This window comes from Canis aureus, chromosome 10, assembly GCF_053574225.1.
Source record: "Canis aureus isolate CA01 chromosome 10, VMU_Caureus_v.1.0, whole genome shotgun sequence".
NCBI lineage: Eukaryota > Metazoa > Chordata > Mammalia > Carnivora > Canidae > Canis > Canis aureus.
Window position 1 is genome coordinate 13,776,144 of NC_135620.1, and position 18,262 is coordinate 13,794,405.

Consider the following 18,262-nt stretch of genomic DNA (forward strand, 5'->3'; position numbering starts at 1 on the left):
TGCGCCGAGCTTTTGTTGCATGTTTTCAGATGATGTTTAATTGCACCTCTCTAGGAGATGTACGGCAGCTGCGTCACCCTCTCTTCTAACCTGCTGACCGAAGAGCCTCTGCGTAACCATGCACGGTACGTGGTGCTAGCGGGTGCCTCGGCAGCGGCATGCCTGTGCTTCCAGTAGCCTCACCTTTTTAAATCACAGTACCAGAGCAGCCTTGGCAGGAGCTGATACCAAGAAAGAAGAAAATGCCCCTTTCCCCACCCCCCCCCCCCCCAGTAGAAGCAGCCAGTCTTATAATGGGGCCTTAGAAAGGGACCAAGCGCCGATTGGCGGGGCTTTATTCCAGCAGCAGAGGAGTCTACTCAGCTTACAAACAGGCTGCGTCTCCGGGTTGACTTTGGCTTTCAGGCTTTGTTTTAATGGAGTCAAGTACCAAGTAAGTATAGACATTAAATTTCCTGTCCCGGGCAGACGGAGTCGATCTCTGATCAGAATCGGAGCTGTGAAGCAGAGTTGAGGTTTTCTTTCGTTGCTGATCCCAGACTGAAAGCTCCTTTCATCACCGAGCGCAGGAGAAGCAGGGCCCTGCCATCCTGAAGTTGCTCTAGCTGAACGCAGGCACCCCCATGCCCCGCGGCGCACCCGGCCCGGGGCCGCCCCAGACAGAATGGTTATGCTTCAAAATGCATGGGCTGTGCACAGGAAAGGATCATCTTCAAAGGTCCCCAGTGGCCCAGGCGCCTCCCTGGGCAAAGTCCTTCTGCTTTCTTTCCTCCCCTGCCCCCCAGGGAAATGTGAATGGCTCCCCCAACACCCCCAGAAGCAGGAAAAGGAAGGAGTGGAGGGCGAGTTCCCGCTCTCAATGCTCCAAGACTGGCATCTTGCTGAAGAAACTCCCCAGAATACATTTTAAGGGAGACTGTCTCTTTTAAGTCATTCGAGCTTGCTTTATTTTTTTTTTTAAGATTTTATTTATTTATTCATGAGAGACACACACACAGAGAGAGAGAGAGAGAGGCAGAGACACAGGCAGAAGGAAAAGCAGGCTCCATTCAGGGAGCCCGATGTGGGCCTCGATCGGGACTCCAGGGCCGGAGGCAGATGCACTGAGCCACCCAGGTGTCCCTCAGGCTTGCTTTAATATAAGTATTTAAATTAAAAGAAAAATATAGCACACCTTGCGGCACCCTCCCCCAAATCCTCTGCAGTGTTTTTGCAAATGTGTATATGTTTGTCTGTAATGATAAACACACCCCAACGGGGGAGGGGGGTAGTGTTGTGAGCATCAACTTCAGTCCAGAATACTAAGGAGCAAGAAACGTCATTCTTCCCCCCTCCCCCCATCCCTGTAAGTCAAATTTAATCTGCTCCAGCTCTCTGGTCAGCCTAGAGGAAAGCATATCTCAGTCACTTCAGGGAGTACCCCGGAGGTCTCATTAATTCAGTACATCCAAGGAAGCACCTTGGAACTTAGGTATTTACTGGTCACCAGCATTCAGCTTGGGTCAGGCTTGCATGGTGCTGGAGTCTGGGCTACTTCTGGCCACCCCAGGGCAGGGAATCTTGGCCAGTTCTGGGTCCAAGACCTGAGGTAGGAAGGAAATAGAAAAAAAAAAAAAAATGTTCTTTCCTGTCCCAGATATGGGTACAGGTCCTCCCTCTCTTTCTCTCAACCTCCCCAGCCCCCTACCCTTCTCAGTCTCAGGTGAGCTTGGGTGTGTCCTCTGGTACCTGGAAAATTCTGGGTTTTTGTCCTTAAACAGAAGTCACCAACAGTACCTTCAGGAAAGACAGACCAAAGACTTGGCAGACTCTTGGGAGGGAGAAGAACGCCTCTCATCTCTCGAAGGTTCTCGCGGTACCTGGAAGTAAGACAGCAAGCATCACAGTAGATTGTCCTGCCAGAAATACTTCATCCTGTCTTTTCACAAGCAAAAGAACAAAGCTGAACAGTCCTCTATAAAATAATTATAAAAGAGACCAGTTGAGGCTTTAGGGCTACTGAGCTACCCAACCCTCGGTTAATACTTTCTACTCAGTTTAGGGAGCAGTCCTTCGGAAGGCTAAGCTTTGAACCTCAGAGTCACTGGCTTTATGGATTAACAGAGTTTGATTTCAGCGGTAAACAGAAACCCGAAATTAAAAATACTCAGTGTATTTAAATAAGCAATCCTGAACCCTTCCCCTCCCTACCTTATAATTAACCCCTGCTTGATCATGGTTTCAGCTTAACATGTGTTCCAGAGAAAGTGAAGAGTCATCGTTTGCTCACGCTAGAGAGGGGAGGTTTCTCAGATTCACTCACAATTATACAGAGGCAGAGAGAACTGGCCCACGTTCACTCCTTAGATAAGATAAGGAGGGATGGCTGTCATGGAAATGAAGCTCCCTTGGAAAAATCAACACTAGCTGGAGATCATGGGTGTGAAAAACATCTCATTGACTCTAGTGCTTGCTTCCTTTTGCCTAGAGGACCCAGAGAAGGAACATCCCACAGAGAGATACAATATAAAAAGGAACCTAGGTGTTCATCCCTCAATGATGCCTCCATATCTTAGCCCAAGCATTTACATGAATGCTAAAGGCTTGGACAGCAGAGTTTCCCCAGGATTATGTACCTTTGGAAACCAAGAGCAATCATTGGGTTGGAGTTAGCATAATGGCTAAACATTATGCCACTGAAAGGCCCGATCACTATGGCCCTGGGAGAAAGAGTGGAGTCCTGGAACAAAGTGCAGGCATATGCTGGAGTCACATTTTAGTTCCTAAGAAGTGTTTATTTTTCCTGGTAAGGGAAAAATATGGGCAAAAAATACATTTTAAAGAATATCACCTCTGTGTGGGGGTTCTGTTTGCTATTTATTTTCCTAAATTGGTCACAGCTTGATAGCAAAGAATCTAAATTTCTTTTCAATGCCCTTTAAAATTAGATCCAACTCCATTACTTTGGACAGCTTTCCCAGCGTGTTCTGAGTGCAGAGGACGACTTTGTTTATAACAAGCAGATTTATCTTTACTTTTTCTTATCAAGGACAAGTTGGTTTTGAGTTATTACAACTCTAAGGGAATGTTTGCAATTCCTTGTCTTAAAATGCCAATAAGACATTAATTTCCCAGAGTTTAAGTCTAAGCAAGACCTGTAACATGAAGTGGGCTTTGAATCCAGCTACTAAGAGGCAGAGGGCATTATCCCCCTGGGTACCACTAGTCACACCCTCCCTGATCACTATGACCCTGTGGCCTGAAACCCGAGTCCTAGCACCCACACGAGAGAAGACTTCTTAAAAAGACATCAAGTAATAAACACCATAAGTGTGGGTTTTATTGCCAAGGAATTAGCCACATGGGAAATTATACATCCAGAGCCAAGAGTTAGTATTAGATATTTTGCATAGATGTCAAGGTTGTTCAATAACCACTTTAATAGGAGTGGTATATTTGGCCCGAGGTGATATGAGGTGACCCCAGTAGGGCGTCGAGTTCAGGGTGCCCAGTGCCCACCCCCACCAGCACGCATGTACATGCACACACACACACACACACACACAAACACATTTATGTGCTTACTGTCAGGATATCACACTAACCCTAATCTTGTCTCTAATTGTTTACCTTCGAGTATTAATTTTTAACCCGTATGCTTTTTAAGCATTCTTGAAGGAATGTGTAATTACTTGGTCGTCATTATGTTATCACGGCTCTCTGATACATGTTGATGACTTAGTTCTAGAGGGACCTCCCCAGGGCCAACACAGTCCTCCTCCAATGTTACAGTTCAGAAGAGTTCAGAAAAGTTGGTTTAAGTGCTAATACGAAAAGGGGATTTAGTGATTACAGACATTAGCATTATTGCCAATTAAAACTATAGTTTCGACTTCTAAGCCCTGATCTCAAGTGTATGTTCCTCTCTAATATACTGGGGTCTAGAGCCAGTCCATCAGTAGGAGTTGATACCAGTCCCCCGAGGTGCCTTCCTCTACTCCAGAAACCCCTAGAACCCACCTGGTCTCCTTTCCCTCCACTTCTCCCTTGTGTCTCCAGGTCCTATGTTCCCTGCACAACTCTCGTCCCTCCCACTCTCACTTCTGCCTCCTTAATGTTCATATTAGTTTCAGAGGGAAACCCCATATTTCATACTGGAGCTTTTTGTCCCTAGGACTTGGAGGGGAGAGGAGACCCCAGTCGTGAACATTTCTCCAAGGGCAGGCTCTCCTCCACAGAGGCCACAGTTTTGCATTGTCGTTGGCTCTTGCATAGTAGAATTTTGTGTAAAGAGGAAAATACTCATGTTATGGGAGGTAGTTAAGAGGATCAGACTCTCCCAGTGTCTCAGCCCAACTTAGCAAACTCTTTATAAAATCTGCCATGGTTCCCAAGGTTGACCAGAGCATGATTCGCAAATGGAGTTTCTTTTCATATCCTCCATATACCCACTGGAAAAGGAGAAAGCATATTCTGCTGCAGGAAGACAGTGAAACATAGCTTAGTCTCAAAGTATGATGAGTTGAGACACGGAAAAAGCCATGACAACTAAGATCTCACATTCAATCTTAAAGCACAGCCCTTGGAAGGCTGGAAATGAACGTGTGGAACAGCCATAACCTCTAAGGAGGAAGGTATGGAGGAAAGACCTTCCTTCGAAACCAGACGCATCCCACCATTCTTTCAACATGTGAATCCTGGTTTCAGTGTAATCACAAAATTGAAGAACAAACAACTCGTTTGCCCCACCCCCGTCCTCTTTACCTCCCTCCCCCCACAGCCCAGGTTTGAACTGTATAATGTCACAGGGGATACTGTCCTGTTACTGTCATATGTGCACCACCTCTGCCTCCACAGGGGTGTCTCTGAACATTAAAAGAGCAGTGCCTGTCTATAAACTCTTACTGAGGCTGCAGTTGCCAAGAAGCAGCTATTCATTTGAGGTTTAAAAGTCCCGGATAGAGACTTTACCCAGACAACTTGCAGTACCTTCACCAAGCATCCCCACTCCAACCACAGTCATTTGGGATTTTCCTCCCCACACTGAGAACAGTGCAGATACATTACGCTTCCCGAACACCACATCCCTGGTTTGCCAGTGCACGCACTGCACCAACGTCTTTCACTCTAAGCCAGGCATTTTGCTGTGCCAGCACGGGGCATGCTAACTTCATAAAGGAGATCAGAATCCAGAGAGAATTAAAAAAGGATACAGTTAAGGCACACTATGCTCCATGAAACGTAGAGGAACTTCATGAGAATGGGAACCCTTGACAGCCTCCCCACACGCCCCATCTGTACCCTCAGTGTCTAGCCTGGTACCTGGCACATGCTAGAGACTTCATAAATATTTAGTGAGATGGAGAGTGGAGAGAGGAAAAGGAGAAACAAAACAAAAACGACTGATCCTGTCATCCCAAGAAAGAACAGTGCCCTCCATATAAATCTAGGCCCTTTGATTACAAGCCCACCTACACCTGCAGTGAGTTTTAGTGGGAGTACTTTGAGGGCCAATGTTCATTCTCTGAACCAGAATCCCATTTTGTAGTAGATGGGACTTACAGATTTGCTCTCAGGAAAGTCCTGAAGGAGGTCACAAAAGTAACAAAGTCTCCCCGTTTTGGTTATCAGTGAAAATGCAATGCTTGCCCGTGGACCATTTTAAACTAATCCTCTAAGTAAATAGCTGTCTGGTCACGATGGGCTATGGAAATGTGGAATCTATGCCTAGATGAATCAGCAAGTCAGATTACTTGCAAAACTGTTATTTAAATTTAAGCCTTTTTTTCTTCCCAATTTTGGTCACTGAGAATGTGATTTCATATCCAAAAATGAAATCAAGGAACAGCTAATTATCTGAATAATTCATGCCAGAATTACCCAAACACTTTTGTTCTTTTGAATACTGGTAATTCAGGACTAGGTAATTGAAGGATTCAGGGAGGCTTGAATTTTCCTGATATTATTCAAATAAATGCCTGAAATATACACTCAGCTCTAATCATGCTGGGTTTTATCCTGCAGAAAGTGTTCTTTTTTAGTGGTCTTGACCACAGCACTCCTTATATTTAAGTAGAAATACTCTGTTAATGTCTAGATGATATTATCCTTAGACTACAGCCTAAGCTTTCTTTGTAACTTTTATTTATTTTTCATTTAATTTTTTGTCAAAGCTCTATAGGTATATATGATAGTCATGCTAAAATTCTAACAAAAATTGGCTCTCCTCTGCCCAGCCTACCCTGTTATGTATTCCCACTCCCCTGAATCAACAACTTGGCTTACCTTCAGATGTATTCTCTAGTATTTGGTATTGCTAAATCATATGCTCATACAGATATTCTCTCTGTTATCTATCAGCACTCTACTCTAGAAAGTAAAATGATAGCTAACACAAAGCATTTACAGTGTACCAAAGAATATTCCAGGTGCCATATGCATATTAACTGTTTTAACCTTCACAGTGACACAATATGGGAGATACTGTTATTATTAAATTTTGCAGATTTGAAACCAAGGCACAGGGAGATTATGCATCTTGCCCTAGTTTACACAGTAATGATAATAAATTATGGAGCCAATATTCCAAAAATCTATATTCTCTATGATGAACCAAACTTGTCTAGCTCTATTTTAGCACCCAGCACTGCCCTCTCCCCCAACACACACACACACACACACACACACACACACACACACACCTATTTCCTCTTCCCACTATTATTAATACAATTGTATCACTCTTTGGGATTAAATCGTATTTGGTGTTTATTATTACTATGGCTGTCTAAATATTAATCACACTAGGTCCATGCAGTATGTGGTACCGCATTTCCTTTCTAATTATAACCTTAAATTTTTTTAGGAGAAAATAATTTTGACTTCACAGTTCACAATTTATTTCCAAACACTGTGCTAGAGGCAGAAACCTTCCTTCAGTGAATTCAGGCAAATTAGGTGCCTCTCAGTTTGTTCATGGAGTCAACCTCTCTCCTCTTGCGCAGTCTGGATGGCTGCTCTGTGGAAGTCCCATACAGCTGTCTTCCTGGAGTTTCCCACATACATTATTCTGGGAATTCCTTCTGCTTCTCCTATGTAGAACCTTATTTCCTGAATTGGTCTTTTCCCACTTTGGGTTTATGCTCTTGTTTTGGTAAACACATCTTCCCACCCTAGGGAGATGAATGGGTGCAAAATTTCTTGAGACCTTGCCTGTATGAAATCATTTCCACCTTGCCCTCAGACTGGATTAGGTGTGTTTGGCTGGGTATAGAATCCTAGGTAGGAAATTATTTTCTTTCAGAATCTCAAACACGTTTCATTTTCTTCTTGCTTCTAATGTATCTGTTGAGAAGCTCCATTCCTCGCTCATTGCTAATCCCTTGGAAGCTATTATAATTTTCTCTTTATTCCCAGTATTTTGATTTCTTGATACTTTGTCATAATGCTATTTTCATTCCTAACATGTGGGCACTCAGCTGGCTTTTTCAATCTGGCAACCGATATGCTTCAGTTCTGGGAAATGTTTTTGTACAATTTCTTTGAGAGTTTTCTCCATTGCAATTTCTCTGTTCACTCTTTCTGGAAACTGTATCATTGTAATGTTGGATGCACTGGATCAACCCTCAGATTTTCTAACTATTTTTTAATCTTTATCCATATTTTTGCTTTTTCTACTTCTTTTAGGAAAGAGCTGACTTGGACCTTCCAATCTTTCTAATTTTTTATTTTTGCTGTAATCGTGTTAATTCCTAAAAGTATCTTGTTGGTTTTCTTTTTGTTTCCTTTTTGTAGCATTGCACATGCAGTACTTACTTAAATTTTACAATCAAATTCAAATGTATATATTTTTTTTCTTTTCTTCCGTTTTGTAGTAAAGGTGGTGTGCAATACACACAGTCTTGCTCCTTTCTTACCTTCACCTAACACACAACACCTAACACCTTCACCTTTATGTATTAGTATATAAAGAGTTTCTTTATTCTTTTACATAGCTACATATTATTTCACTGTATGAATGTACTATTTTTAATCCTTCATTTTATTGAGATTCTGGTCTTCTTCTTTGAGTTATAGCAGCTCTTTATATTTTACACATTAGGAAGACTAACCCTTTGTAATATGGGTTGCAGACATTTTCCCAGTTTTTCTTTTCTTGTTAAAAATGTCTATAAAGTTTTCATTGTCTCCATATGTTATCTCTATTCACTTTGACTTCCATTTCTCTGTTTACTTTGGTCCCTATCTTTTATAATAGCACCTTGCTCAGATATCTGATGATCCCTGACTTTATATTCACTAAATCTGAATAAAAGATCTAACTTTATGGGTGAGGCTTGACGACTGGTAGATGTTTCTTCACATGCACTGATGAGGGTGACTTTTGTTGGGAAAGTCCCTGTCAGTATTTGCAGGTCTTTTCTCTTGGCCAGTTGATTTCTCAAGTTAAGGAAACTCCCATCTCCTGCTGGGGCCCGTAATCTGAGTGCCAAGAATCCATGAATCAGACTAGTAGGAGATGGGTTGAGAATTCTATTATCACTTTCTCACTTAGGGAGAGTTTCATTTAATCTTGTAGTTTCCACCTCCTTGAGCTGAATTCAGTCTCTCTGGCTGATGGCTTGCAAATAGTAACCTCCAGTCTTCTTTCACATTGAGAAAGAGATAGTCACCTGCTACATTAGGTCAAAGAGGTAAGCTGATATATATACTGCTACTTCTAAAAATTTTTCAGATAATCCCCATTTTCAACACCCACTCAGCACCTACTGTCACCTTCAGAAATACATGGTGCTTCTAGTTTCTGCATCTTGAAGCACAAATCAGTTTGTTGGGTTCCCTGCCCATAGGCTTAGATTTCTGCATCTCTGCTAAATCAATTCCACATGCCCATCCACCTTCCTGTTTCTTAAATAGTGTTAGTATTTTGTCTATTATCATCCCCTCACACTTCCCTTATTCATTTAGGTTTATGCCTTTTTTATTTCTTTTTTAAAAATTCAATTAGCCAACATATAGTACATCATTATGCCTTTTGTGTTTCTCTATTTTCATTTTAGTGTTGTTTTGTAAGAAAAGGGTGATGAATGTGTGTATTTAATCCACCATGTTTAACTGGAAGTCCCTGGAACATCTTTTAACCAACCAGGTTTTTATTTCCTTCTTCCCTTTCTTGCTCATGAAAACTCTTTAAAATTCTATTCAGGGGTACCAGGTTGGCTCAGTTGGTAGAACATATGATTCTTGATCTCTAGGTTGTAAGCTTGAGCCCCACATTGGATGTAGAGATTACTAAAAAATAAAATCTTAACAAAAATAAAGTTCTATTCAGAGGAATAAGTAAAGTGAGAATTAGAACTTCCAGATGGTGATGAGGATCAAATATTTACCAGAATACTGAGAATAGACTACATGGTCTTTGTAAGCAAGCATGATTTTGAGGCACTAAAATCCCACTTGAGGCTCTCCAACCAAATATATCTTCATGTTAGCAAATAGCATTACCGGAAATGCTTTGTTTTTGTCTGATATAGCAACAAGAAGGCTATAATAATATATAATATATAATATATAAGGTATTAATGTGTAGGCTCATTCACCTTCAGGAGATGACTTCTCACTGGATGATTTTTATACCCAGAATGTGAGTAATATCCCTTAAAAATGAATGCATCTACCCAGAGGGGAATTCACTTCAAAAGCACAACCATTCCAAGGCTTAAGCTTGTGCTTCTTTCCACAGGCTTACTGAGGTATCAAGTATTGAGGGGGGTGGGGAGGAACCAGCATTGCTGTTCTCTAGTTTTTTCTTTTTCCCATAGACTTACCTATTTATGATCTTCCAACAGTAATCACACACCCAATAAAGCATATTCTTTAGACGATTAAGACTCAAGCTTATTGGATGTTAAAGATGTCAACAGTGAATCCATGTCAATAAAATATAAACATCTCTTGTTTCCACTTGACCAGCACTACTATCCTTACTATTATATTTGACAAACTTTGACCTGAATTGGATAAAATTCACTTGACTAGAATTTTGCCTGAATTCTAATCAGCATGTTTGAGAAACTACTCCAGAGCCGAATTAAAAAGTTTTCACAAAGTGTGTGTTATTACATGACTATCACTTTTATTGTTTAAAGTGTTCTTCAGTGTGGTTTGTATGAGGATAATTTCCATTTTGGGTAAGCTGTTTAGTGGTGGTGTCTTGTAACTTGACCATAGTTTTATCTAATTCTAGCCTTTATGGTTTTTCTTCTGCTTAGGCATAATGACATCAGTAGAAAAATGAAGAAATCCTACAGCATACAGCACAATGCTGAGCCAGAGCCAAAAGAACTCTTCTTGTAAATCACTTTTTTCTTATCTCTCATTGCCACCCTTTGGACACCATTGGAAATTTCTGGACTATCCACTGTGGAAATAGAATCATGAGAACAATGTCTCACCAGCAGAAGAACAATATCAGGATGCCTTAAATTTATAGTAGCAGACTATATAATACACATTTTTGGGTGATATTTGTATATATATCTTGTTTCTAAAGAAATGCTGCTTAAAAGCATGATTGGGCCAATGTATGTTTTTTAAGATTGGATTGGTTCAGCTTACCCACACGACGTCCGCCAAGCCACTGGCGCCATCTTGTCTTTCATCAGTTGCATGGGTGTTTGCTAATGTTGACTGAACTTTTGCTTTCCCAATACAGTGGGCAGTTTGGGCTCCACTCTTCAATGAGACCAGGTCAGTGGTATTGTTTTCTGTCAAGAGTGTTTTTTTCTGTCATTTCTACTTTTTGTATAAAGGAAATAAAACAATGTTAACAGCACCTAGAAGCTTGGGGTACCTACGTTCCAATAAGCCTGTGATGTTCTGCTTTCCAAGGGACCTTGAGCGTATTTTGATTGCTGATATTTTATTTCAGGAACAACCTGCCTGATTTAGCTGTTTTCCCATAGGGGTGAAATAAAACATTCTAGTTTTCATTAAGTACTAAAGGATCAGACAAGTATATAAAGTAAGTCAATTCCTTCTGTCTTCTCAAATCCCGGCGTTGACATGAGAAAATACTAATGACAGCTAAGGATTCAGCCCCTGCTTGGGTCACTTTTTCTGTCTAGAACACATTATGAGACCTGTCTAATCCCTTTAGGAGACAGTGTGGAGCCTGCCTGGGTTTATAACAACCCTATTGTTGATACAGCCCTTTCAATCCATGTAAGCAGTAAGTTCCAGATGGTTTTGTCCTATCATATAAAAATATATTTCTGTTGAAACTTCAAGAGTTTTATTTTCAAAGTGTTGGCATTGCCCCTAAGAGGCCTGTCAGATTTTAGTTTGGAAGTCAAGTGTGTTCTTACCAGTAGGAGGGAGCCCTGTATGCTATTCACAGCTACTGACAGTGTTAACTGCCATCAAATGCAAACCATTCTGTATCCTGGTGGACAGAAGAGGCCAAGGTACTGAGTTAGCAGGTAATCTTGCATATGTGGGTCATCTGCACATGTGGGCTTGACAAGATGCAATGAGATGCAGAAGGGGGACCTAATATTCAAGTGCCTTTTATGTACCAGCCGTGCTTATGTGGAGATATTACTATTACCATTTCATAGCTTAGCAAATTAAATTTCAGAAAGCGTAAGTCCTACATCCAAAGTAATACTACATGTAAATAGCAGAATTGGCTCTCATGCATCATTCTCACTGGACTATCCTCTCTGTCCTGCACTGTGCCATCTCTCTAGTGCATTACCCACTAGACTAGTACACGGGAATCATGAGTTGTGACGTTGGCTCTACTTCTCAATAACTCTTTGGTCTTGGGCAAGAAACACTGCCTCCTTAATAAGTCTAGAAAAGGGGGAGACTGGCCTATATACATATCTAGGAGGTAAGTTCCTTCTGACCTACACAGCAACATGTCTAGGAATTCAACCAATTTGTTCTGTTCTTGTTTGAGTCTTCCGGGTTCCTGTCCTTAGAGCCTGGTGCCCTGTGTGGTTCTGTGTTGCTCATATTGTCTGCTCCTCAAATGAGATGCCCTATTCTGTTTTTGGTCCCTTGGCCTCAAGGACCTTCTCTGCTTTTTCATATTTCATTGCTGGGTCCTAGTGTTGCAATTCTAATAGAGAATATATGGCCAGCATGTGTAAAGCCTAGATTCCTGTGCTCTCTGCTCGGTGCAGAAGAGGTGACCATGGTGTCACACATGAGCCAAGCTTTAGGACTTAGTCCTAGAATGAGGCTTGCAAAGGAAAGGGACCCAGAGAGTGCCCTCTCCATTCCCCAGAAGCCCTAGCTTTGCTCTGAGACTAGGTTTTTAAACTCAAAAGTTGAAAGGGGGGGGGTGGGCATTCTGCAGATTTTAAGAGTCAGAAAAGAGTTCCCAGTTAAATGTAGCAGAAAAAAACAAGAGTTTGAAAGAAAGAGATGCCACCTTGACCTAGAAAACTGGCAATTCTGTTGTTTATTGACACAAGCATTTCAGATACCACAGTACTAAGCCCAGAAGCACAGAGAATTTTTTAAAGGCAAAATAGGAAAGTCAAGTAGATTCAGATGAGCCAAACTGCCAAGACAATGCATTCTGTGTTTATCGATGTTGTTAGGACACTAGAAATGCTGATCCTTAAATCACGCATGTATACTATCTTTACCATCCAAGTTCTTTATGAAATGGATAAATTATGCTTGCTTGAAATAAATAGAAATGATGTGTTCCTTACCACAAGCTCAGTTGTGTGCACAATTTGTAAAATGAAAACACAGACTCTTATTTCTTTACAGAAATGGAGACACACTTACATGTTAAAGAGAGAGTGTGTTTCCTTTAAGCAAGCGGAACTTTGGGGCCTCCACCCCCCTCCCTCCCCCTGGGCTAGTAAAATGAGTGAAGCTCTATCTGCCTGCCTAATTACATGCAGCAGAGCTGGAAACTCAGCCCCACTGTAAAAAAACTCTCTCAGCATCTGTCAGCGTCTTTTAAAGACTGGCTGCTTTTATGTCACTAAAGGGACTCATTTTGCCAAAAGTTCAACACATCGAATTAAGAATGTTTTTTAGAAAAGATAACAAGATACCAAACCTTCACCACTTTGAATGGATTGAATGCCTATTCCTTATTCTCATAAAACATTAGTATCAAGACCTCAACTCTGAAGAACCTTCTAGATGTGCATCATGGGGTTAGGAGTGGGGATGAGGACTCTCCAAGGGTATCTATCTTCAAGGAAATTTTGAAAGTTAATTTTTTTTCTCAAAGTGAATATTCACAGGCAGCATACTGGATGTCACAATCTAGAGAAAATAACTATAAAATATTTAAATAATTCCCTGAAAGGCTCCCTGATACTAAATGGGTTAAAGGTAATCTATTCAGAAGCCACCTATGAGAATAATCTGACTTAAGCTGATATGGCCAAATAAGAGTAAGTGATCCATGGCAAAAGGGCTGATACCATTTCCCCACATGAAAATGGAGTTCATGCTGTCTGCTGCCTTGAAACTCTCATTTGTTGATGGATCTCTCTATAAGTCCTGTGTTATCTCTAGTATTATTTCCCTTTATTCTTCATTACATAGTTTAATGTAATCAAGGAACGCTTGATTCCTTTCTCCTAATGAGATCCTATGTTCATTGATCTCCACAAGAATCTTTGTCACCTCTCCTAGATGGTGGTTAATAATTACCTACTGGCAATTTTTGTCACTATTTTTCAACTACTGCCACCAGTATATCCATCTTTGTTTCTTCTCATTTCTTCCCCATTCTTCTTCCAGCCTTTCCTCCTCTTCCTCTTCTTTTTCTCTCTCTCCCTCCTGCCCTCACTCTCTTTCCTCTGCCAACATCTCCATGCCCCATGTTTTCCCTTTGTTTGCCCTAGGTCCCCAAGATTTGGAAACCCCTTTTATGGGCTCTTCCTTGGAAGAAGCCTGGCGAAATAACTGCAGTAAGTAGAAATGTGCTGGACCCAGATTTACAACGACGAGTAAATCATCTCTCCCTTCTTGCCGTAGTGTGTGACTAGAATGGCATCTTTCTATATGCTGATTTGGTCAGAAAACTCTGATTGAGCCCATGCCAAGAGTAGGGCCCCGTGCTAGGCACTCTCTTAGAATAAAAAATAACTAGAAGTTGGTATTAACCATGGTTAATGGGGCACACAAGGATATGTAAGTTAACAAATGGTGTAATTGGAGGGACACGTGGAAAAAAAGTATTGTGATTGGTTCATAGCTTATAGTTCTCAAACTTTCCTGCATATTGGAACCACCTGGGGGAGCTTTTAAAAACTTGTAGTCCAGGGGCACCTGGGTGACTCAGTCGGTTAAGTATCCAACTCTTGATTTCAGCTCAGGTCATGATCTCTGGGTTGTGGGATCAAGCCCTGAATTGGGCTCTGCACTCAGGGCAAAGTCTGCTTGGGATTCTACTTCTCCCTCTGCCCTTATCCCCCACCCCAACTCCCACTAAAAAAATAAAAAATAAAATGTGGTGTCTAAGCCAACACTATAGTAAATAAATCTAACCCTCTGGGTGGCACCCAGACATCAGTATTTGTAAATACTCCCCCCACAATTCGAATCACACAACCAAGATTTTTTTTTACTTATATATTGATGAGAGACACAGAGAGAGAGGCAGAGACACAGGCAGAGGGAGAAGCAGGCTCCCTGTGGGGAGCCTGATGCAAGACTCGATCCCTGGACCCCAAGATCACCACCTGAGCCAAAGGCAGACACTCAATCACTGAGCCACCAACACCTCACCACTCAAAGTATAGCCAGGGAACATTAACACTGGCATCAACTGGGAGCATATCAGAAATGCAGGATCATCTGATACTCACCAGGGCCTCTGCTTCTAATTTTGTGATGCTATGAACTGTCAATTGAGACAATATTTGAGAAGACAGAAAAAGACTCTTCCTCCAGGAGAGAGGAAGAATGATGAGCCCTAAACCTAGAGTCAGATATGAAGAGAGTACTAGGTGTTTTTTTTTTTTTTTAAGATTTTATTTATTCATGAACGACAGAGAGAGAGGTGGGGGTGGGGGGGCAGAGAGAGACACAGGCAGAGGGAGAAGCAGGCTCCATGCAGGGAGCCCGACGTGGGACTTGATCCCAGGTCTCCAGGATCACACCCTGGGCTGAAGGTGGCGCTAAACCACTGAGCTGGGGCTGCCCGAGTATTAGGTGTTTTAGGGAAATATCACCGGAGTCATCATACTCTTCTGTTTAGTGTGTCCATATGTCTGATGTGTATATATGGAAACCCTATTCCATACGATAATCTCATATGCAGAAAGTTACAAATCATATAATTATAGAAATGAGGCTTCTTTTCCTGGTTGGGCCAGGTGGAAGAGAGGACAATCATTTTTCAACAAAAGATGAGGTCATTGCACTTTTTAAATCCTACTGGGGGAAGCTTTTCTATTGTTATTTCTCAAAATTTTCCAAAATCTGTATGTGATCAAATCATCAGAAATCTACCCACCTGGCCATGGCAAAACGAAGACAAAAGCCCAGTAAAGCAGGATAAAACCACTCCAGGTACTACCACTTAGCCACGACTGCAGGGGCTTCCCATGTATGCCAGAAAGACACAGGGTATATTTTATGACTTCATGACACAGTACAGTGCCACATTGTATGCCAGAGACATACATCCCTTTGTTTACACAACACCCAGACACACACACGAACACACACACAGTGTATGTCTAACATGTGCACAGCTCTGTCCCAAGTGGTAGAAAGGCAACCATAAATCTAGAGCAATAAATGCTTATTCCTTTTTGATGAAATATGGAGAGTCCGCTTTCAACCGGATCAATTGGGAAAGCAGAGCAATCTGCTGTGATGTTGTGCTCATATGCACATTAGTATTTTATAACTCTTTTTTCTTTCTATGGAATTTCTGTGGAATTCTATGAAACTTGTTCCTACGGTTGTTCTGCCCACTAGGAACAAGGAAGAATTTAAATTCTATTATTTGTGGTCAGTGGTGCTAGTTGTCTTCTCAACATCCTTTCTCTCTCTCTTCCCAATTAAGAGAGGCCAGTGAAATGTTCTCAGGTGAAATTACTTTACCAGACGCCCTGGATATTAGCAGTGGTCATGTGACTCAGTTCTGGCTCAGGAACAGGCAGTAGAAATCACAGAGTGCTTCAGAAAATGTCGGGGAGGAAGAAGTTTGCCTGCTGTTTATCTTTTGTGGCTTATGCCTTCTCCTCTGGGGCAGAGCAGTGCCTCTTGCAGCCACAAGAACAAAAACTACATGCCAAAAAGGGGCTAAAAGAAGAGAGAAGGAACCTGGTTCTGGGAGCAGCTGTGCTGGACTGTCCCCCAAACTATTTGAGTAAAATAAAACTCTTTTCCCTTCTCTCTGGCTTCTGGTAGGAGCAGCCAAATATAACACCCAACTGAGGTACTCATCCTACAGAATAAGGAGTATATACATCCAGGTTCTTGGAATAAAGCAGCATTTCACAAATTATATTCTGTTGACCACTAGCTCTGGGAGATAGTTTAGCTGTGCTTCAGGATTAAAGTATGTTGTGCAAGTTGGGTAAATGATGAGTAGAAAATCCCGGTAGACTGTGCTGGACCACCTTTGGAAGTCTGGGACTTCCACACCCACTCATGGGCGGCTGCTGGCCCAGAGCCCTCGTGGGTTAGCCTTCTCAGGGAATTGCCCTCGGCCAAAGAAAGCACTGGGCCCAAGAGCCCACCCCTTCTGAGGACAACTTGTATCCAGTGAGTGGTTGCCGTGGAGGTTACAGCCCCAGCCCCTCACCCAACGGGAGACAACACCAAAAAGCTGTCCCAGGTCCAGCGCTCCCCATGGCTTTCACCCAACTTCCTCTTCTGCTTTGTCCTGTGCTTCTCCTCCTCATCCCCACCTCTCCTCTTGTCCGCCTTAGGTGTTGAACCCAGGAGGCATCTGTAAAAACTTCCTACACACTAATCTCCAGGTCAGAGTCTGTCTACCAGGGAGCTCAATCTGTGACAGCCTGTTAGCCTGTGCAAGTCTTGAAGAATCTCAGAGTACAAAAGCAACTCATTTAATTGTGTTTGGTGCTTCAATGGATCTGTAAACCAGAGGATTTTTCTCTTTGCAACACTTGTCACATTCTCCGTGATTTCTCTTAATAGGAGTTCAGGTCCTAGTGGGATCAATTTTAGATCTTTGTATATCTAGGAAATTTATTATGATAAAGGCTGAGGGCAGATCAAAATGCATGTGTCAGGGCACAACTATTTAGCCAAATTAAAAAAATATATAGCCAACATTATGATCTATTCTAACATAACTTCATTTGTTTGCTAAGAATCTCACATTGATACTTAGCCCATAGGCCTTACAACTGGATCACAACGTTCCCAGGGTCCTTCCAGAGGCCTCAAGCCTAGACATCATCCATCAACCTCATTTCACTGCTGGGGGCTGGGCTCCATCCTAAGTCCCCAAAGAAATGTTGTCTCTGAGCTATGACATTTATCAAAAATCAATATAAGAAATGGCCATACAGAAAAAAAGAGGTTTCTATGTATTTTTTATAAAACTGTTATTGAAACCATCATATATTTTCAAAGTCAATGGCTTTATAAGAGACCATAAAAGAAATTCTTCTTAAAGTTAGTGCTGGGGGGAAAAATCTGCTTGTATAAAAAAGCTGGCATGCTTCTTTTTATTAGCTAATAAGAACCTTATATAACTTGTGTTTTCCTTTTTGTCTTCCCTGCCAGGAAAAGGTCAAAAGCAAAGTTTGTATTCAATCTCAGTAGCAGTCCTTAGCTTGTTTTTTCTAGCTGTACCTGTGCCAACTTTACCCCCTTCCTTTGTCCTCATTTCTTTATGCTTTTGTTTTTTGAAATATATCTGACCTATAGCATGGTATAAATTGAAAGCATTGTATACATGTACCTTTTTCATGGTTGTAACACATCTGATTCTTCTATTATAAGTCATTGCTAGGCCTGAAAGTAAGTTGACTGAACTAAATTTGTTGCTTTGGTTTTTTTTTTTTTTCCCACCTTACCCTCCCCCCGCTGGCTGATCATTCCCTTATTTACCCAATGATAAAACCCAAAACAACTATGCGTACAAGACTATGCTGACTCAAAATGTAAGACAACTGTTAGGTTCAAGTTGTGCATCACTTTGCAAGGATGGGAAAAGTCATATACACACATATGTAAAGTGCAAGCCAGAAACAATATGTGTGGTGAGGGCTAGGGAACAATGTTGCTAAGAAGTGAGAGGAATCCA

General features: G+C 41.6%; 1 protein-coding gene and 1 long non-coding RNA gene across 19 annotated transcripts in view; one reads left to right on the forward strand and one right to left on the reverse strand.

The window, feature by feature from the left end:
- SNCAIP (synuclein alpha interacting protein) overlaps window positions 1-11,261 on the forward strand; it is a 148,771-nt gene extending 137,510 nt beyond the window's left edge. For 17 of the 18 annotated variants that reach the window (XM_077911409.1, XM_077911400.1, XM_077911402.1 and 14 more), the window contains 2 exons: window positions 55-125; window positions 10,251-11,261. In XM_077911409.1, the coding sequence (XP_077767535.1) occupies window positions 55-125; window positions 10,251-10,335 (156 nt within the window). In that variant the 3' untranslated portion in view covers window positions 10,336-11,261. The remainder of the gene's footprint in view (window positions 1-54; window positions 126-10,250) is intronic. The other variant, XM_077911415.1, reaches the window with a different exon arrangement.
- LOC144321994 (uncharacterized) lies at window positions 988-2,299 on the reverse strand. The gene is made up of 3 exons (XR_013387538.1): window positions 2,191-2,299; window positions 1,729-1,859; window positions 988-1,583 (listed from the first exon to the last, which is right to left on the reverse strand). It is a non-coding gene; the product is annotated as an uncharacterized LOC144321994 (long non-coding RNA).
- Window positions 11,262-18,262: the final 7,001 nt, after the last annotated feature.